The 20,962-nt window shown below is 38.6% G+C and overlaps 1 protein-coding gene across 1 annotated transcript in view; it reads left to right on the plus strand.

Annotated features, from left to right (window-relative positions):
- The first annotated feature begins 1,699 nt into the window (after positions 1 to 1,699).
- Positions 1,700 to 20,962, plus strand: part of zswim5 (zinc finger, SWIM-type containing 5) — a 243,479-nt gene continuing 224,216 nt past the window's right edge. The window contains exon 1 of the mRNA XM_048539381.1: positions 1,700 to 2,222. Coding sequence (XP_048395338.1) covers positions 1,814 to 2,222 — 409 coding nt within the window. The 5' untranslated portion in view covers positions 1,700 to 1,813. The remainder of the gene's footprint in view (positions 2,223 to 20,962) is intronic.

A 20,962-nucleotide genomic window follows, 5' to 3' on the forward strand; every position in this document is an offset into this window, starting at 1 on the left:
AGCAAACAGTTTCAGTGGAACCGATTGAAGGATACATATTAGTCAGGTAGCAAGATAATTTCATGTTTTTTTTCCTCTCATGCCCACCTGAGACAGCATGAATAACGTACTAATTTAACATTTCACAGCGAAGGCAGCCTCTCAGATCATGCAGTTCATTCAGTTGCACTGAAGCATCAGTCTAGACGTACAGTCTCTAAAGTCTGTTTTAGAGGCAAAAGTGACAATGAGCCAATGCTGATATACAATAAATGCAGAGTGGTGGAAATTTCTCAGAACCACCAGCAACAGTAGCTAGTTTTCAAAATCTTGAGCTCTAAGGAGAGTACTGAAAAGTAGTCTGACTAGATTCAAACTTAGGCACCAAAAATGAAAACAATCTGCATTATTTCTACCCTTAATTAAGTTGATACCAAAGAATTTCTTCCAATATGAGTCACAAATCTATAAGTTTTCATTTAACATGATAGTTGGAGCTGGGCAAACGTGGAATCCTCAAAGAAACACAATGCAATACAACAAATGGGTGATAAGTTCGAAAATTAGAACTACTTTAAAAGATCCACATTTAAAGTGTTAACTCGGCATCCGTACAGTGTAGGAAGAGGTCATTCGGCCCATCGCGTCCACATTAACTTTCAAAAGGATCCCACCCGGACACACCTCTCTACCCTATCCCTGCAACCCTGTATTTTCCATTGTTAATCCACCTTGCCTGCGCGTTTTTGGACTGTGGGAGGAAACTGGCGCTGACTCCGGGGAACGTGCAAACTCCACACAAGGTAGCCACCCAATGCTAAAACCGAAGCCTAGCGCTTTGAGGCAGCAGTGCTAACCACCCAGCCACCTTAAATCAGTAAGGAATGCAAAATGAGCATCAACAACCTTAGGATAACCCAAAATTCTTTACAGCCAATTAATTACATTTAGAGTGTAACTACTGTTTTATTGCGGACAACAATAGCCAATCTGCACTTTCAGATCCTAACTTGTTAAGAAATAACCAAAAAAAGCTCTTTCATGAAGTTGGTCGAGGGCTGAACGTTGATTCGTACACTGGGGATAACTCTTTGGCTCTTCCGTGCTGAGATCTTTCTTTGAGTCCATTAGCGGACAGGCCGGATCTTGACCCATTCATCCGAAAACAAAAATAGTATGTCTGACACTTCATCAGTCCATCCCGAGTGTCGGGAATCTTTTTAAAACCGACGACCTTCTGACTTAGAAGTCAGATCGCGGACTAGCGTTCTATGGTTGGTGCATCACTTAAGCGTTAAACCTCGAGAGGTCACACATCAAGCAGAAAGCGAACAGGCGCCAGGATTTCCCTTGCTCCCGACTTGTCACGCGTCCCAGACTGGGGTGGAACCAGAGGCGCCCGGCCCGCTGGCGGCTCTTTGTGCAGCATGACCTCGAACCGCGTGACAGCCGGCTCCCTATTCAGGCACACGCTCCTTATATGGCATGGAAGGGCCGCGCACCAAAAATTCCATGGTTGTGACAGCTCTTGATTGGCACGGCGATTGACCATTCGAACCCCGGGAGGGGCGGGGACAGTCTCCACAGGCGAGACACAGGAGAAACGTGCCAGCCGTCTTTCCAATGTGATTGACGGTCATAACGACCAATGGGAAGGCGCAGAGGCGGTTGGGCTAGTCAGCTGTGGCCAATGAAGGCAAGGAGGGGGGGCGGGGAGGCTTGGTTGCGCTGTGCGGAGTGTGGAGGATTCGAATGCTGTGTTAATAAAAAGAAGCAACATTGTAGCGGTGCGGGCTGCTGGTGGATACTTTCCCTGTCGATACTCTGGGCCAGCATGGCGGAGGAGAGAGCTCAGCTGACGGCAAAGCGTCTCTGTTCCAGGCCCTTCCCCGCTTCCAGATCGTCCCAGAAACCCGCACCGACTGGGAGAACACACCAGCCGGAGTCTCTCCTGGATGCCAGCGCTAAAATGGTGGCGGAGAAGTGGCCCTTTCAGCAAGTAGAGGAACGTTTCTCCCGCATCCCCGAGCCCGTCCAGAGACGAATTGTTTACTGGTCTTTCCCCAGGAACGAGAGGGAGATCTGCATGTACTCGTCTTTTAACTACTACTCTCCCGAGGAGACGGCAGCCGCCGCCGCGGCAGGAGGTGCAGCCGTGCCCGGGGACGATGAGAATCGCCTCCCGTTTAGGAGAGGCATTAAACTGCTGGAGAGCGGTTGTGTGGAAAATGTTCTTCAAGTAGGTGAGTGAGATTCCAAAAAAATAAAAAAAAATACACCATCACCACAAAAATGGATTCAGTCCAGTGACACTTCCGTTTGCATTGCCACTCCGGAGAATGTTTTTCAACTGTCTGCAAAACAAAATCCTACTTTTACCTCGCAACGTTTGAATAGTTTCTTTTTGTAGGAATTAGCTTTGCAGCTTTGGCTTAGTTGAGAAAAATTAAAACGAAACTGCCTGACGTTTGATGCCACAAAAGGATGTATTTATAGCCTTTGTCGATGTCGCTGTGTTTTTTTTAAATCGTGGGAAGAGTGGCTTTGAAGGGAGGGGGTGTTGATTTAGGGTTAGAAGAGGGCGGGGAGATAAATAAAAGCGACGCTGTGGTCCCAGGGAAAGGTGTGTGCCATAATTTAGATAAAGTCATGGACATTTTTTTTTGCTTTGCCTCTTTGGATTACAGCTTTGTGAAGGCAAACAAAAAATGTAGCTCGCTATTTTCTCTCGCGTAAACGAAAACAAAACATAATCTGCGGTGATTTTAATTGTGTTGAGCTGTCAAAAAGGATAACGCTGCAAATTGCCTGTCAGGAATGTTCTTGACTAGAGGGGGAAATGCCATTCCAGCATTTACGCCCATAAACAGGAACAAGTTCAAATGGCGATAGTTATTAACATCTTGGTCGGGGAAGGCTGGTAGTTATGACTTTATAGTATGTCGATGTTTGGAGAGAGGTTAACGCTTCGACTTTTTTTTCCTGGAAATGACCGCTGACCGGTAGAGCGAAACCAGGAATGAAAGGAAATGAAAGAGAGGAAGGGAGCATTGCAATTTCCATAATAAGGATCATCTCTCTCTGTAATGATGCCAAGGAAAAGGTGGGTGGGGGGGAGGTGTAGAAAGGAGAAGAGTGGTCAAATAACATTGACCATTTGTCTCACAGTCAAGTTGATTTGTTTTTATTTTTGTTACAGGCCGATAATCTTGTCATTTCTAATGTTTTGTTGCGTTCCTCAGAAAAATATTTGCATTATTCCAAAGGCGATTTGGCCTTTTTTTCTGAATCTCATTGACGGTAGCGAACTGAACAAATGGATGAATCCTTTGATGATACATTACCGAGGCTTTTCACTTTGTTTTTGTTACAGTTGCCTAGTTTGACTTAATTTTCCTTTTCTCCTTGAGCTCTACGAGGAAAGAATATTTTAAAAGGCAAGACGAACTCGTTTGAGATGATACTTTTATTTATAAGAACTTTACCAGTAAGCTTCTCTGTCTGCATTTTCAACCGTAAAATGTGCCTTGTACTGAAAGCTGTCTTGGAAAACACCCGAGTGATGTTTGAACATTTGAGAGGTGAAACAACTTGACTGGAACTGCATAATTCCTGCAAGTTTGCACTTGTGCATTGCCCTAACTTTTAAAAAAATATTAATATATTATGAATCAGACAGCAGAAAGCAGAGGAAGGAGGAGACAGATGTTTGTGTTTGTTTTGTTTTTTCGCTATCAGTCGTCACTTGCGTTTGGGCTTTGAGACATTGCTGCGGGGTCTGCGCTTGACGCTTCGCCAATGGGCTCGGCCACTTTATTCGGCTGCTGCGCTTCCGCAAAGCGAGGGCTTTCGCAACCTGGGGTTCCAGGTTGGCCAGCTGTTTTGAAGGACATTGACAAATAAAAGGATGCGTGACTTGAGTGTCGCAAAGAACATTAGCAAGGGTGCGTTTCTCGCTTTGCAAAGATTCGGCAGGAGAAAATTGAAGTTTTTTCCGGTAGTTTAATTTGTGATCAGTTAGTGGAGAGCTCTGGTGATCGAATGGGCACTTTCGTGCGAATGGCAAATTTTCCAGTACACCGTGCAAAGTAATCCGATTTGGAGGTGGGAGGCAATTACTGTTATACATAGGATGACTATATTTAAACAAGAAATTTCAATTTAAAGAATATTTTGGCTTGCAAAATTCCTGCTCTAACCACTTCCTTTCTAGGGCTTTATTTAACTTGAAATATGGTTATAAAGTAATTCATTATTCCTTTTGCAGCTTACTCAATTTTAATACAAATTCTCAAATTTGTGATAACAATAAGCGATAGTTTAATTCTTGTCCATGACATGGTTCTATGGACTTATTTTTCCTGGTAGATTGCAATGTTCACATAATCGCTAAATTAGGAAGGCTCCTTCTCTTTCAGAACATATCCAGAGCAGCAGAAGGCATTTTAAAATATTTGACAGCATTGCCTGCTGTTTGCTGAAGAAAGAACAGTTGTGTTTATTTTTCAGATAGATACTTTAAATAATGAATACTGAAAAAAAAATCCTCTTAGATTGGCAAGAAACCTGTTTGCATATGCACCTGATTATTTTGGCCACATAAATATTTTTTAAAATAGAAATTGATGAATAGCTAACTATGTTAAGCTGTTTGCCAATGAAATATGTAAAATCTATTAATTTAGCAAATGACTTTACATCTTTATTTGCATTTTTCCCATTGACACACATTAAAAATTGGTTTTAAGAATAGTCTTTTCTATCTTTTTCACACATTCCCCTTTCTTGGGGATATGTATCTGTTGCATTTTGTATGATTTTTGAGAAACTGCTTGATCTCCAGTATCTCACTAAGTGTCCATGTATTAGCCTTGGCAGGGAGAGTTCACAAAACCATTTTACAGCAAGTGGGTGAAGGATATAGTTGGACCTCGATGGCCACACACATCCAGTAGGGATCATTGAAAAGCAATCAGAAGGAGTGCACCTGGTTGATTTTTCCCTTGCCTATCCTAGGGGTACAGAAACTGATTAAAGTGCAGTTGTTGGTGTCCAGACTGAGTTCAGCTAACACTCTGCAATCTGGAGACTGAATGTGGGAGGTTGATCTGCATGACACAATCACTTACTGAGTGAACTTGTTGAGCCATCAAAGGAATTTGTTTCATGTAAACAAAATTTTAATTGGTAAATATTTCAATGTGAAATATTTGGAAACAATTTATGTTTTGGATATTGTTTTATTCTATTATAGAAGGTTTTTTGGTATAGTGGTTCAGCTTGTACCAAGTTCCAGCCCAGAATCTATGTTCTGAATAAGAATGCTACGGAATTTTTTCCTGTACAAGATGAATTTGAGAAACCTTTTCCAGAAAGTAGTTTTTAATCGTCTATTACAAACATGATCGCAAGTCAAATGCACTTAATTGACAACCATTGGATTTCTCAAAGCACCTTACAGCCAATATGCCAAATAAATTAAGGTCTTTATTTTTTGTAGTTAGTTTTCAGAATAGTTCAGGTGAACACCTTGACAGTTAGACAAAATTGAATTTGCTGTTTATATTCTAATAATTACAGCTATGTAATGCAAATATTACACAAATTATTCAGTATATTTGAACATGCAGAAATGCAAGATTATTTTTGAAATGACCAAGTTATGAATGATTTAAAGCATTGAACAGTTAGAAATTGAAATGTTCCAGATTTGAAGCAATGCATTTCTACATCAAAATTAAATTTTAGATTCATTTTGAAGATCCTATATACGCATTATTCTGTGTAGTAACCAAAATTCTTTAATTCTATATATTCAAAAAATGAATTAATCTCAGGTTTTTAAATTTTATGAGGATAATTTTGAAGCTCTTTGTGGAAGGCAAAACTGTGGAAGCCAAAACTTTGAAAGCTGAGAATATTTTTTGAAAGCAAATGGTTTTAATACTTTGAGTCTCTTTTAGGTCTGTTAGTCGGGCAAGTATGCAACTTACAATAGCAATGATTTAGTATCAAATGGTTGTGAGAGGAGAAATAAAAGATTAAACTGTTGATGATAATGCACGAAGCTCAGTAAATTTGTAAAAGAGGGGAGCTGCAGGCCATCAATAATGAAATGGATTTAAGTTCAGTATTTTGACATCTTAAACGTGTTATTGTTACAATACAGTATTATTCAGAGACATTTGCAAATATTTAGAATAGGATCTTTTTTGTCACAGCCTGCAGTTTATTACAGCAAAGGTGTGTGATAAAGCATTTTTTTGTATTGCAGGTGGTGTTTGCGTGCCTTATTAAAGTTGAACAAAGTAATTGCTATAGGTTTAAATGACCCCTCCTCTCTTCAAAGATTTTACAGTTGCTTACATGTCAAAACAAAAATATTGATCTGAATTTTTGACAGTTCAGCATTTTTTGGTCTACATGTTTTTACTGCATAAAGCAAAGACTGCTCCATTTGCTGTAACTTATTTTGTTTCGAAGTGGTGGTAAGGCCTGGCTGTAGTACTTAAATTTCTCTGGATGACCTCTTTAATTTTATCACCTTACAGTAAACTTATCTGTTTCAGGCTTATCTGTTTCAGTCTTCTGTGTGGGAAGTGTAGTAAAGACATGAATTACTGGAATATGTAGAAAATATATTTGGATGTGGTATTCTGAAGTTTCTGCTGGATTACCTCTTTTTTTTTTAATCAGTGCTTTGTCTGATATTGACTAAACCAGCAAACAATTGAAATATGTTGAGCACAGATCATGATTTTGAACTATTTTTGTGCTGGTTTATTGAGCATATTGTGGAAGCTATTCCTATTCTCAAAGTTGATGCCAGCCTCAAATGAAATTAATCATGGTAGCCAGTTTCTGCTAATTATCTCTGCTGGCCTTTGAGAAGGTACTTAGATTAAATCTTTTTTAGATTCAAGGTCACTACTAGTTACCTTTTTTCAAATATTTAAGGTTTTAATTTAGTTAGAAACTAGATGCTGTACAAATGAGCTATGTAATTAAGTCAATTTCAGTTGTTTAAAATTAGTTCACACTCAGCTGGTGGACTCTGAATAAATCTGCTTACTTTTCATGACAAATACATTTTCAGCTGTAAGAATAAAATTGCACCATGTTATTGCTAAATAAAAACCAGAAGAACTGCAGATGCAGTAAACCAGGAACAAAAACAGAAGTTGCTGGTAAAGCTCAGCAGGTTTGGCAGCAGAAGAAAAACCAGAGTTAATGTTTCAGGTCCAGTGACCCTTAGAACAGAGGAGATTACTGCTGTTGAATGTAGGAAAGAATTTTAAAATTCTGATTGCTGGATTGTGCCAATTCGGAAAGACTTCATGCACCCAAAATTTAAAAATCCGCTCCACTATTTTAGACAATGCTGAGTTGAGTGAATCCAGTTGTTTGATTAAAAAGTGCAGCGTACGCCAGCTGTTATTTGTAATCAGTAAATAAAATTTAAGTTAGCATTTGTGCTTGATTATCTCATTGAATAGCTACCAAGCAAGTTTTGATTATATTGTGGTTAAAATTGATAAACAATGTTTGCTATCTCTCGTACAATTGTATTAACAGTTGTCAAAGTGAAAATGTTGGACACCTGGAGATCAATATGATGTGATGTAAAATGATTTAAAACTTGGTGGAGAAACTACGCTATCTTGATCATGATTTGTTGAATCAGACGGTATAGCCCTCGATAGAAAGATTCATTTGCTGTGCCTGTGCTTTAACTTCGAGATAGGCACGATTTCTGAGCATGACCAGACTCAGCAAATCAGAGGATGCACTGGTTGTGTAAAAGGGGCCGGAGGGCGGTGACTGCTTGATGTTTTGGGTGAAGAATAATGCAGTAAACTTAAAACTGCAGCAAATTGCCTAAAATAAAAACTGCTTTTGTATTTGCAATGAGGACTTTAGAAGAAAATAAATTAATTCAAACTCTTTAATGTCTGGGCAGTGCTGCATTACATTGTAATTGCATAAAAATGCAAAGTGTGGGAGAAGGAGAAGAACTAAAAACTGGGAAATTGAATCAAACTTGCAGCTGGACGTATGATTGAACAGTCAGTGGGATGAGATCGAGTGACATCGTTCAAACTGGATCCCATTTAGATAACAAAAATAAGTAAAAGGATTTGATCTGATTAGGGGAAAAAAACAGTCTTCTTTTTTAGCACAGGACTGCCTCTCATCATTAGTGTTTGTGTGAAAATGTAATTGCATATTAAGAGCAAATATTTTCACGTGAAGAAATATCTTTTGTTCTCATGGCCCTAGAATGTAGGAAATGTATTTTGTCTCTTTTTGAAGGATTTTGAAGCATTTGGTGTGATATTTTAAAGGCTTAATATTACAATAAGATCCTTCCTAAATTAACAATTTATTTTTTACAATTTAATTGAAGCAATGTCAATTGTAGCGCTTTTTAAACAAAATGTCTTGATTGCCATTGTTCATTTGAGCCTAGTGAATATCAGCAAGGCCAGTGGAGAATTGCGACCAAGTCCATGTCTGTCTACACATGCATTCCCAGCAGGGGTCACTGGTTAGTCATACGGATTGGGAAACCTGGCTGCTATTTCCAATATTTCTTCCATACCCAGGCACACAGGGGACAGTTGTTGGACCCAATCACAGTCCAGCTAAGAGTTAATCCACCACAGACCACTGATCAAACTTGGCATGTTTTTTTGTGTATATGACTCAGCACCACAATAGGCAGTGCATTTAGCCAATGAGCTATTGGGAATACCAAAATGGTAACATTTTTAAAGAAGCAGGAAAAAGCTGCTTATGTAATAGTTTATCCTATTTAAGACATTAAGAGCCTATAATATTAACAATTTCTGTTACATAGACTGCATTGTTTTCTTTTTACGTAGAAGTAGAAGTGCATATTTCTAAATGCAGTTTGAAAATGGGGCTCATTTAAGACATACAAAATAATCAGAGGGTTAGATAGGGTGGATGGGGAGAGCCTTTTTGCTAGGATGGTGATGGCGAGCACGAGGGGACATAGCTTTAAATTGAGGGGTGAAAGATAAAGGACAGATGTCACAGGTAATTTCTTTACTCCGAGTAGTAAGGGAATGGAACACTTTGCCTGCAACGGTAGTAGATTCGCCAACTTTAGGTACATTTAAATCGTCATTGGATGAGCATATGGATGTACATGGAATAGTGTAGGTTAGATGGGCTTGAGATCGGTATGACAGGTCAGCACAACATCGAGGGCCGAAGGGCCTGTACTGTTCTGTTATGTTCTATGTTCATTTAGAATTTCATGTGAACAACTGACTCTGTACAATATTCCATTAACATAATATTTATCTTAAGAGAACAATAGATACTGGCAGTTGTTACCAGAACTAAAGCATGCAGACATTTTGCATATATTCTGATTGTGTTTACCTTGAATAAGTCCATACCCTGTGGAATGAACTGATTTGAGTTGGCTGCAAGATTTTGTTAAAGGTAGATATGGAGAAGCTATGAACGCTGGCAAGAAAATTGGGAACAAGGGCTCAGCATCATCTTAAAATTATTTTGGCTATTCTGAGAAACACAAAGGATAGTTTAAAACAAAGTACACTCTGTCTCCAAAGAGATTGATGGAATGTTGAGTTTTGAAGACAAGATATATTTTTCGTGGATTTAGGGAATCAAGCATTATGAAACAAAATTAGAAAAATAGAATTGCTGTGCAAATCAACCAAGCTCAAATTGAATATAGGAGGATACTTGAGGGGCTGAATGGGCTAATCCTATTTCTGTGTCTTTAAAACATAATAAATCAAGAATCAGATGATAAAATTCAAATGGCTTGTCACAACTGTCTGAACTCCTTGATTAGGTTACTGCCTTGAAAGGAAGGCAGTCTATTTATTAAAATTGTTTTTGGGATTTCAGATATAAAAGCATATTTCAACATTTGGTTTGCTTGGTCTTGATGCTTGATAATATTTGCACTGCAGGATTAATAACTCATGTCAGTATGTGTAGAAATAATTTGCCATTTTGTCATGGGAGAATGGAGCATTGGCTAGTGTCCCATACCTTTTTTAACCTTAGTATAGAAATAAAATACTTTGTTCATAGTAGTGTCAGTATTTTATTTATGTTAAAGGGATAAACATGCACAATTAAATTAATTAATATAACAAGTAAATTAATTTTCACACAGGAAACTGGCAGCTTTGTCCTGCTGGCTTTCACTCAAAACGTGACTTCTGCTGAGGTCTGCTGCTATGATTCAATCTTGACATTTTAAAACAATGAATAATTCCATGTGTGTGAAAGTATTTGTTTTTCAATGGTAATACAGTATCTGGGGATAGAACGCAAGGGAACCAGGCCTGTGGTGCCTGGCATCCTCAATCTCCAAAGTGATAATGTCAATACTCGTTTAAAACAAAAAAAAATCTACACAAGCTTTTAAAGTGGGCATTAGCCATGATACCTCACATCCCAGGTATAAATAAAACAATGCAACTTTAAAAGTATCCTTGGTATAAGGTTCTTTGTAGAACACACTCAGTAATTAGTTTAAATAAGTAAGAGAAGCAGATCTTCCCATTTGTCATTTATAGTTGAATTGCAAAAAAACGTCTGAGGGTGATGATTAAGGCTCAGCAAAATCACTTTCTTTGACCTACAAGATGAGTTTAAAAACAGAAATAAACCAGATAAAATTTGAAAATATTGGAATATGCATACTGTACTTATTGTGACGTATGCACGTGGATCTCCTGATACATACTTCTTCATTTTGTCTGATTTGTTGTGCAGTATTAATGTGAAGTTTTTCACCTGCCTGTGTCATGTGGGCAATGTTCTCTGAGAAAAGTGTAGCTAATAGTGCTCATTCAATGCTATACCTCTGATAGTAGTCAAAGCTGTTTTGAGTTATTTCAGCTATGTCGTCCAGATTAAACTTCTGTGCCAAAAGATTAATTTGTTAATACATGAGTTTATTCTGGTTTCTATTGGAATTTGGGTGGAGTAGGGAATATTGAAATGGAAACAAATTAGGCTTAGTTATAATAATTTGTATTAGGGAGGTTTGTGTGGAATTCACATAGCTAATTAGAAGCTGATTTGTTCCAGTACTTTGATTGTTATAGAAATAGCTATACTTTAAAAATACAGGCTTAAATTTCTTTACTGGAAATGTTAGTGAATATTGGATCTAGATTACACCAATATCTACACCAAAGATTTGCAATGGAATATCCAAAAGAAACTTTGAATACAGTAGAATGTGTGACCCATATTAAACAAGTGAAAATTGGCATATTTAAGAGTCTCAGGAAGGCGTCATTGTTTGACACATCCTCCATCTTGAAAACAATCTTTGTTTCAAAACATAACTTTTTACATAATCGAATATAATTTATGTAAATTAGACAGTGCTTAAGAAAGTAAGTGTGGAAGTTATTAAAATTAAAATTTTAATCAGAATAATTCTGGTGCTGTGAAGGTATATTTAAAGATACAGAAAATTGATTTCAGTTCCAATTAGAGGAAATATGATAATATTCTGTAAAATTCAGGAATGTAGCTTTGAGCTGGCAGAAATACAGCAAACTTGAGCTTTTGTATGGATTGGAGCTATCTTAATGTGTGACACAGGGTTTTGGTGTAGAGCGCACACAATCATCAATGACGATTTAGAATGTCTCATCTAGCAGAAAAATCAGAGGAAATGGCCATCTATGGTTGAACATCAAAGATCTTTTATGCCAAAAATCAGCATTATGCCAGTCGTCTTCTGTTGATTTGTTCCAAGTTTCCAGAAATTCTGTGTCCGAATAACATCTTTACGTTGTAATGTTGAACACTTTGTGTGCATGTTATATCGGAGAACACGCCTGGGAGCAGGGAATGGATGAAGTTTGTAAAACAAATGTTGACTTGCCTGACTTTTATCTTCAATCTTGGGATTCCTTGCCCAAGTCTAATTAAGATTCTTATCTGCTGAGTGCATTTTAAATTCAGCTATGAATTGGCAAATACAGCTTCAGTTATCTCATGTGCATTGCAATAAATGCATATTTTTGCAAAGCACATGCAGAACTCAGTTGTCTGTTCTTCTGAGTTGGTGGTGAGTTGAATGTTTGTCAGTAGAAGCTTAAAGCTTTCTTTTAATACAGACAATAGGATTTGCATCTAACCTTTTTTTTCCTTTTACTTAAAAATGGGCTGATTCCCCTTTCCCGTAGCACTGTTTAATGCTGCTGTGTTCTTCGATTTTAATATTTTATGTATATTTTAATTTGAGTTGGGTTTCTAAAACAGATTCTTGCTCTCATGCGTGACAGCTGTACCCCATGCTGTGTATGGCCATTAAATTATGTGAATAATCCACAGTGGATCAGCTGTCACATACAGGATGCATTTGATCCTTGGTCTGTAGCTGTCCATTAATGAGTCCTGACAACGGCCAGTGGGTAGGTTCAATGCCGCATACAGTAGGATTTTGTTTAGCCTTGACCCAAATATTTTGAAGAGTATTGTTTCTAGTGAAATGACCTGAAGTTGGATGATTTGGCCATGGATAAATTTAAAAAAAACAGCATAGCCTCATTGTTAACTATACTTCTAAAACAGTGTAATCCTGGCAAATAAGGTCACCTGTATTGTGTCTCGTTTGAATTTTTTACAGCTAGGGTAAGTTGCATTTTTATACACTCTGTTAGTAGACGTACTAAATCTGTGCATTGAGCTTCCTTGTACAATAGAACTTGTAGCTGGATCTTCTTTTTGTTTAGCTGTAAAGTATAATTATTTATTCAAGAAAGAATAAGTAACAGGGGATATGTCTGTTTCAGCTGGTCCACAAAGTTCTGCTTGAGATTTCATTTTTTAAACTTCTTTTATTTTTGTGCAGTCACAAACCCAGACTGCAGTTTCTTTAACCTAATCTTGTGTTGCCTTATAAAAACATTAGTTTCTGCAGGGGTGCAATTAGTATTTGAGGTGTTGTGATCCTGGACGAGCCCCCAAAATATAATCCCATTTGAGAATAATGGACAAATTGGATCATTATGATCTGACTTGATAGGGGAAATGTGTGAACAAATCAAAGCAAAGAAAACGAATAGCAGGATTTCAGTGTGGAATTCAAGTGCCAAAAGAATCATTGTACAAACGTGAACAACATAAACCTAACCCTGATGTTTAAATAGATGGACTAAACAAGGTATGATTCTAAACCAAATATTACATATACAACATGGATTATGACATCCAGGATTACAATGAGGTAAATAGGAATTAAATAACAAACAATGGTTGATCACTTTGATCGGTCAATAACATAGATCCAACCCAAATGTTAGTGACTTCTAGGCCACAAAATCTCACTAAAACTTTCTACTTTGCAAGAGATTTCAACTCTTCAGTTTCGAAGATCTGAAACTGGGTCACCATCCAAGCCCTTTTAGTTGGACTGGTTCAACAATCCCTCACATCTTGGTTGTCCAGTCTCTTCCTTTTGAGATCAAGTTAGTCAGGAATCTCGAGGATGCTTCCAAAAATTTAATTACCAGCAAAATTTCAGCTATTATCAATCTGCTTGTGTCACAGAGCTGCTGCTGAATTTCTCAAAGCTTCTATCATTCTCAGCTGCATCAAGCAAATACTGGTGGGGGCTTCCTTTACCCTATTTTCAGAAGCACTGAACTATCAGTAGCTCTCAGAGCTGCTTCTCAACCCTAACCCCTTTTCTATTGCATGAACCCCCATTCCCTGGGACTGAAATACTTCACCAGCACTCTCCCTGCTTCAAACTACAGCTCACTTCTCCCAGTAAACGCAAATAAAATATAACCAGGAAAATCATCCTAATTTTCAGGTCCATGATGATGTAACTTCCTCTGAATTGTCCTTATCTTGTCTTTTAGTTTAATCTTCTTTTGGAATTTCTTTGCGCTTACAGAATACTTTTTTAACTAACTTAACTACAAATCCTATGACAAAACAATTTCTCTGGACTCTCGAGTTGTGTAAGCAACATTTGTCCAGCGCAGCAAACACAGCAGCCAGTTCTGATCTAACCTTTTTTAGCTGTTAACCTGTCAAAGCAAAGTAACCAACCTTTTAAGGTGCCTCAGTTGCATTAATGCCTTTTCTGCTGTTAAATTTTAATTCTTAATAGTAAAGATTACATACTAAAATACAAAAACCATGCATAACAAAGTACCTTTTCAAAATATTCTTCCCTTGTGCACTAAGAAACTTGCAGTTAACTGATGTTTTTACTACAGTTGTAAATATTATGATCTTCTCAACATGTAACTATTCATGTGATCGTGTGTAGATTAAGAGTGGAATGCTCATTACCTTTTTCTTAAACTTCTGACACCAAATCTTGAAAATGCTGTGTTATGTTCAAACCATTGGCTTGTCTGAGATCGACTAAAATCTTGCATGTCAAAGGTCAGCTCTGAGACTTACCAGACATTGAGGCATGAAATCATTTGGGAATCCTACACTTTACTACAGTAAATGTCATAATAATTCCATATTACTTTTTAAACTACAGATGCTGTACAAAACTTGGGTCCTTTTGCTGCATGTTATTCAAGTCATTGAAAAGTTTAATTGGTAAGGTGATTGCCCCATTTGTGGTGCCTAGCCTCTCTTTCCATTCAGTTTAACTTGAGTCTCCAGAAAGGGTTTAGTTTGAAATTATTTTGTTCCTGTGGGGTGATGAGAAAGAGAATGCAAGATGATAATTCTTCGAGGCAGGAAGAATTTATAATGTTGGTGTAACACTAACATGTTTTGCAAACTCTCTGAATGATTTTGGGAATTATATTGTTGAAGTTAAGTAATAATAAGGCCATTCGTTATGATTACATTTTTAAACAAGCTAAATAAGTTAAGCCAAGTCGTCGTAAGCTTCAGCTGCATTCAATAAAATATGTTACAAATTATTTGTTCGCAGATTACATTTGATCGTTTTCTATCACGATATCATTTGAATGCAATTCTGCATTTTGTTTTCAAACATCAGCTGTTTATCCTGTGCAGCGTGTAGTTTCCCTCATGCCTTTTACATGCTGGTGCCACTGGCACTGGTACCATGTTGCCAGTTATGGCCGAACAGAAATCCCTCCAGATCCTGCCAGCGGCCTATTGGACAGAATAACAGATTTGATTCTTAACCTTCCACAACATGATGCTGCTGACATGACCAACATGTCCTGTTGTGAAATTTCAACCTGGCTTACAGGACGACACCCCACTTATTGAACCATAACACCTCATGCTTTTTAACATCAATTTAACTTTTTTGACATTTTCTTCTTGATATAAAGATTTTAACTGACATTTTTCTTTTTCAGTACTTCTGAGCTGAGTAGCTGAAGTACATGAAACAGGAAGTACCATCTACCTTCCGCCATCTACAATCCGACCCCACCACCCAAGACATTTTTCCATCCCCACCCTTGTCTGCTTTCCAGAGAGACCACTCTCTCCGTGAGTCCCTTGTTCGCTCCACACTGCCCTCCCACCCCACCACACCCAGCACCTTCCCCTGCTACACTTGCCCCCACACCTCCTCCCTCACCCCTATCCCCGGCCCCAAGATGACTTTCCATATTAAGCAGAGGTTCACCTGCACATCTGCCAATGTGGTATACTGCATCCATTGTACCCGGTGTGGCTCCCTCTACATTGGGGAAACCAAGCGGAGGCTTGGGGACCGCTTTGCAGAACACCTCCGCTCGGTTCGCAATAAACAACTGCACCTCCCAGTCGCGAACCATTTCCACTCCCCCTCCCATTCTTTAGATGACATGTCCATCATGGGCCTCCTGCAGTGCCACAATGATGCCACCCGAAGGTTGCAGGAACAGCAACTCATATTCCGCTTGGGAACCCTGCAGCCCAATGGTATCAATGTGGACTTCACCAGCTTCAAAATCTCCCCTTCCCCCACCGCATCCCAAAACCAGCCCAGTTCGTCCCCTCCCCCAACTGCACCACACAACCAGCCCAGCTCTTCCCCTCCACCCACTGCATCCCAAAACCAGTCCAACCTGTCTCTGCTTCCCTAACCTCTTCTTCCTCTCACCCATCCCTTCCTCCCACCCCAAGTCGCAACTCCATCTCCTACCTACTAACCTCATCCCACCTCCTTGACCTGTCCGTCTCTCCTGGACTGACCTATCCCCTCCCTACCTCCCCACCTATACTCTCCTCTCCACCTATCTTCTTTTCTCTCCATCTTTGGTCCCCCTCCCCCTCTCTCCCTATTTATTCCAGAACCCTCACCCCATCCCCCTCTGTGATGAAGGGTCTAGGCCCGAAACGTCAGCTTTTGTGCTCCTGAGATGCTGCTGGGCCTGCTGTGTTCATCCAGCCTCACACTTTATTATCTAGGAAGTACCATGTGTTGCTCCATTTCCATGCTGAGTTAGCTGAACAAGGATTGTAAAGCTACAGTTACTGTGCTTTCTCTGGATTGGACTGTGGAAATAAGCTCTCCCTGAACAATGGGAGGTCTGGGAAGCAGAGGATGAGTCTTGGTTGTGAAGGACCTGGGGTCAACAGCCAAGCAGTACTCCCTGTAGTTGCTTATGCATGACTAACTGCCATGTGGAGCAAATAGCTTTGGGCTGTGGTGCTCATTGTCTCTTTCCTAGGACATGATTCCATGACTTCAGGAAAACAGAAACTGAGCAAGTTGTGACAACAGAATATTTCTAATGCTGCAATCAGAAATGCTGCACTACAAATGTATATGTATGTTGATTAAAACAGAGTGATCGATCATGCTGCTGACTTCATGAGGGAAAATATTTGAATCAGTACTGTTGAACTTGATTGCAGAGAAGAGCTGATTTAACATGAACAGAGAGGTCATTAACTTATTACCATTTACTTGAGTTGGTTAGATTTTGAATTTTCTAATTTGATGACATGGAAACAAACACCAATGCAATAGTTGTAAAGTTGTTCAGATGCTAAAAGTAACTTTAGTTTTCTTTTATCATGCATACCTTGGAAGATAGAAGGGCACTGCTCATCCTGACTCTTAACCCCTCATTTTCCTTTTTCTCTTTCTTGAAACTTAAAAGTTCCATCTTTAGTCAGCTTTGTTTCTCAAGTCTAACCATATCTGCTAAACCTTCTTCTCTTATTTTCTTTTTCAAAATTGTCAAACTATGTATGTTCCAAAAGCAAAACATACAGATGTATGAATTAATAAAAGAACAAAGCTCTTCATATAAATCACAAAAAGTAGTGCCTTAATCATATCTTCCCTCACCACCCCATTTGCCACTTGGTCAAGCTTAATCACTGCATTCCAAAATCTTTGCTTCCTGATTGACCCTAATTCAAAACTAATTTCTGTTCTTTTGTTACCTCTAGGTTCTTTTTCTCTAATGTCATCCTCAGAACCTTTCCATCCATCACCTTCAAAAAAGTAAATTCTGCCCTGTCCAAAATAGAAGTTGTAACACTTTTTTTTAAAAGAGCCCCACTTGGCTGTATTTTCACTGTTCTCTACCGATTCTCAGTCCCTCCATGGGCTTATCCCAGTGGCCTTAAACCTCAACAACCTGTATCACCTTCTGTCTCTCTCCTTCAACCCACTCTATGTTGGTGGCAGGCTCTTCAGTTTGCTAAGGGCTGCTGTTTAGAATTCATTAACATTTAACTATTCATTCAATTTCAGACTCAAAGTTAGTAATTGAGCTAGGATCTACTGCTCTTTCTGTAAGAGACAGACCCACAGTTGCATGCCCTTTAGGGTGAAGAAAGTTTTCCTAAGTTTTTCTCTAAGTTTCTGTCCACTTACAGTTGGAAATCCTTGTTCTCATGTTTTCTACACCTGGACAAAGTTGTACTTCTCTCTATCCACCTTATCTTATTTTTCTGAAACTCCTAAAACCTCTATTAAATCAATTCTGTAAACTTCTGAATGTAAGCCAAGTGAATGCATCTTCTTTACATAGCTTAAACTATCAAGCCCCTCCTCAGGGCATGAGACAAAAAAAATCAAGGTCAGCATGCCAGATGAGAACCTAAAGACTAACCCTATTGTAGATGCTGTCGATCAAATGAGTCCTAAAACCCCCACTTGCTGGCCAAACCAGATTTTTTTAAAATCCCCATGGTACTATTTTGAAGGCGACCAGCAAAGTTATCCCTGGTGTTCTGAACAATATCTACTGTTCAATTGACATCACAAAAACATTATCTTGTTGCCATCGCATTGCTGTTTGTCAGAGTTTGCTGTGTGCAAACTGACCATCATATTTTCTAAATTACAAGAATGAATAGTTTTGAATTGTAGTCAATTTGTTCAACTGCACTTTTGAGTCAAACAGTGGTTGTGAAAAGCATGAAATAAATGCTGTCGTTTCCAGGGAGATTATATAACATTCTGATGAAACTGGCCACAAGGTCAATTCTTCCATGTCTTTGAAATGTTCTAGCCTATTCAGGCCTTTGTATAGTTGCAGCAAAGCATTTTCCCCTTCAGAATGTTGGAGAAATTCTGCAAGTCTGGCATAACCTGTAGAGAGAGAAACAGCTAAAATTTCAGTCTGGTATGACTTCTTCAGAACTGCAGTGTTGGAAAATACTTTTTTCTTACTTTATACTTGTGACAGACTGAGGAGGAGCAAGGAGGCAGGTGGTATAGAAAAAATGGAGAAAACAAAGTGTTTGTTTATAGTGGAGAAAGAAAAAAGTACACAAGAAGGGTGTAAATTCAGGTGATATTTAGAGAGAATTAGCTCTTGCTATGAAGTGCAACGTAAACAAGATACAGACACAACACGACTGTGGGGAAAATGGGTTGGAGGCAAAGAAAATATGAGGAAAAATAGGGGCCATTCATAAAGTGCTCAGTTTCTGAAGTTACTGAATTAAATGTTGAGTCTGTGAGGCGGTAGAATGCCTAATTGGAAAAAGTGTTGTTTTTTGAGCTTGTTATTCCTTCGTTGGGACATTGCAGCAGGCTCAAGACAGAAATGTTTGAATGAGAGCAGTGATTTCTTTGAAATGCCAAGTACCTGGGAGGTTGGGGTCATTCCTTCTGACAGAATCTTCCCCTTAATATTTGAATCTCTGATTGTAAAGGTTAATGTTTCATTAGTTTTTTTTCTACCTGACTGCTATATTTTGGCGATCAGTGTGCACACGCTCCCACGTATGTTGAGACTAGCAGAGTAGGCAAATTTGTTTCCTGGTTCAAAATAGATCACCATCCATTGCAGCAAGCTAGTTCCCACTGTGAATGCTAATTATTTATGTTATTGAATACTTTCTTTTTGTTTGGAAAGATGAACAAAGATTTTTTGAATTATTGAATTATTTTTAAATTATTGTTGTTTTGAAAGAACATGATGTTTGTTCTTTAAAATTGCAATGAGGGATGAATTTATGTCTTTTCATGCGATAATTGTGCAGTTGTGTTGCTACTTTTTGTGAATTTACATAGATATCCATACTGTATTGCTGTCAGTTTTTGTTGCTCTATTACAGAAGATACAGTTGATGCAGTAAGGTTACATAATGTTGGAATCATTGGGTGATAGTAGAAAGACTGCTTTCAACACAAGGTATTTTGACATTTTGAGCTAAATTTACAGTAAAATGCAAGCTTTCTTCTTTGTATTTTGCATCTTTACTGTGTTAATTTTTTGATGTGAACAAAAAAATGTATGAAAGCATCCTATTTCACGATAAAACCTTTTGGATATTTTCATGTACAGTACTGTGTGATATTTTGTGTGTGGCATCACCAACTGAGTTCTTCAACCTTAGCCTCAAATACCAATAACATGTTTTTCCAGCTGGCTTCACTGTCTAATGAAGAGGGCCAGAAACCTTAGCCATTTTATATGAAACCTTCGACTCCTCACCGCCCCCCCCCCCCCCCCCCAAACCCACCCCCTTCTGACTGAGGGACTCTGAGGCCAATATGGATTCACCAGATGGGACCTTCCTGCCCTTTAGGGTTTAGTCCACATGGTTCATTCATGCACCAACCCATAGGGAAAGATTCTGTTTTGGCATGTTGGCTTTTAGTTAGCATTGTCACAGTGAGTCATATGGCACGGCACAGAGGACAAGCTTCAGTTATGTTCCTGCCCACATATTTGAATATTGCCTTAGTGCAAGTAACTGAAACATAGGATCAAATGGCCACATAAGAAGGTTTAAAGTAAATAACATTCTTTCAATCATGACAGGCCACAAGTGTGAAAAATCTGAATCTAACCTACTGTACCACTCTTGTTCTCTCAGTACTGTTTCAGTGATGCAAATCCATATCTTGAGGATCGCGCAGCCGTTCTCTCTCTCAAAGCTGTCATTAGTGTTTGCTGTACTGTATAATAATGCTTGGAGGCAATGAGACAAAATGAATATATTTATGGGCTCAAAATGCTGCTTGTTTAACCTTAATTAGCAGTACATAGTACTCTACATGCAGTTCACAAACTGATTAGTGGTTGAGTTTTTGATTAAGCCATTTTTCTTTACTTCCCCCTATTTCATCAATCAGTTTCACTCATATTTATGCAGATTATGTACTGTCAGTCAGCAATTCAGGTTTTAACACAGACAGTTTTCTAAAGACCAAATTGTTTGCTTTGGATTTCCTGGACCTTGCGTTCTCTTAACTTACTAAATAATATAAATTTTCATTTTTAATGCTTACATTAGCCAGTATTTAAGCAAAGCAGGGATTTCCCTTCACACTTTTTTTAATGTGGAGTGGTAGATGGATACATGGTGCAAATACAGATTTCCAAAATAGTATTCATTTCTGCTGTGTTTAATTGTACCATGAATGAAATTGAAGTTGCTGGAAAAACCCAGCAGGTCTGGCAGCATCTGTGTAGGTAAAAAACAGAGTTAACGTTTCGATCCTGATGACCCTTCCTCAGAACGTTTTGAGGAAGGGTCACCGAGTCTGAAACTTTAACTCAGTTTGTTCCTTCAGAGATGC

The sequence above is a fragment of the Stegostoma tigrinum genome, chromosome 8 (assembly GCF_030684315.1).
Source record: "Stegostoma tigrinum isolate sSteTig4 chromosome 8, sSteTig4.hap1, whole genome shotgun sequence".
Lineage (NCBI taxonomy): Eukaryota > Metazoa > Chordata > Chondrichthyes > Orectolobiformes > Stegostomatidae > Stegostoma > Stegostoma tigrinum.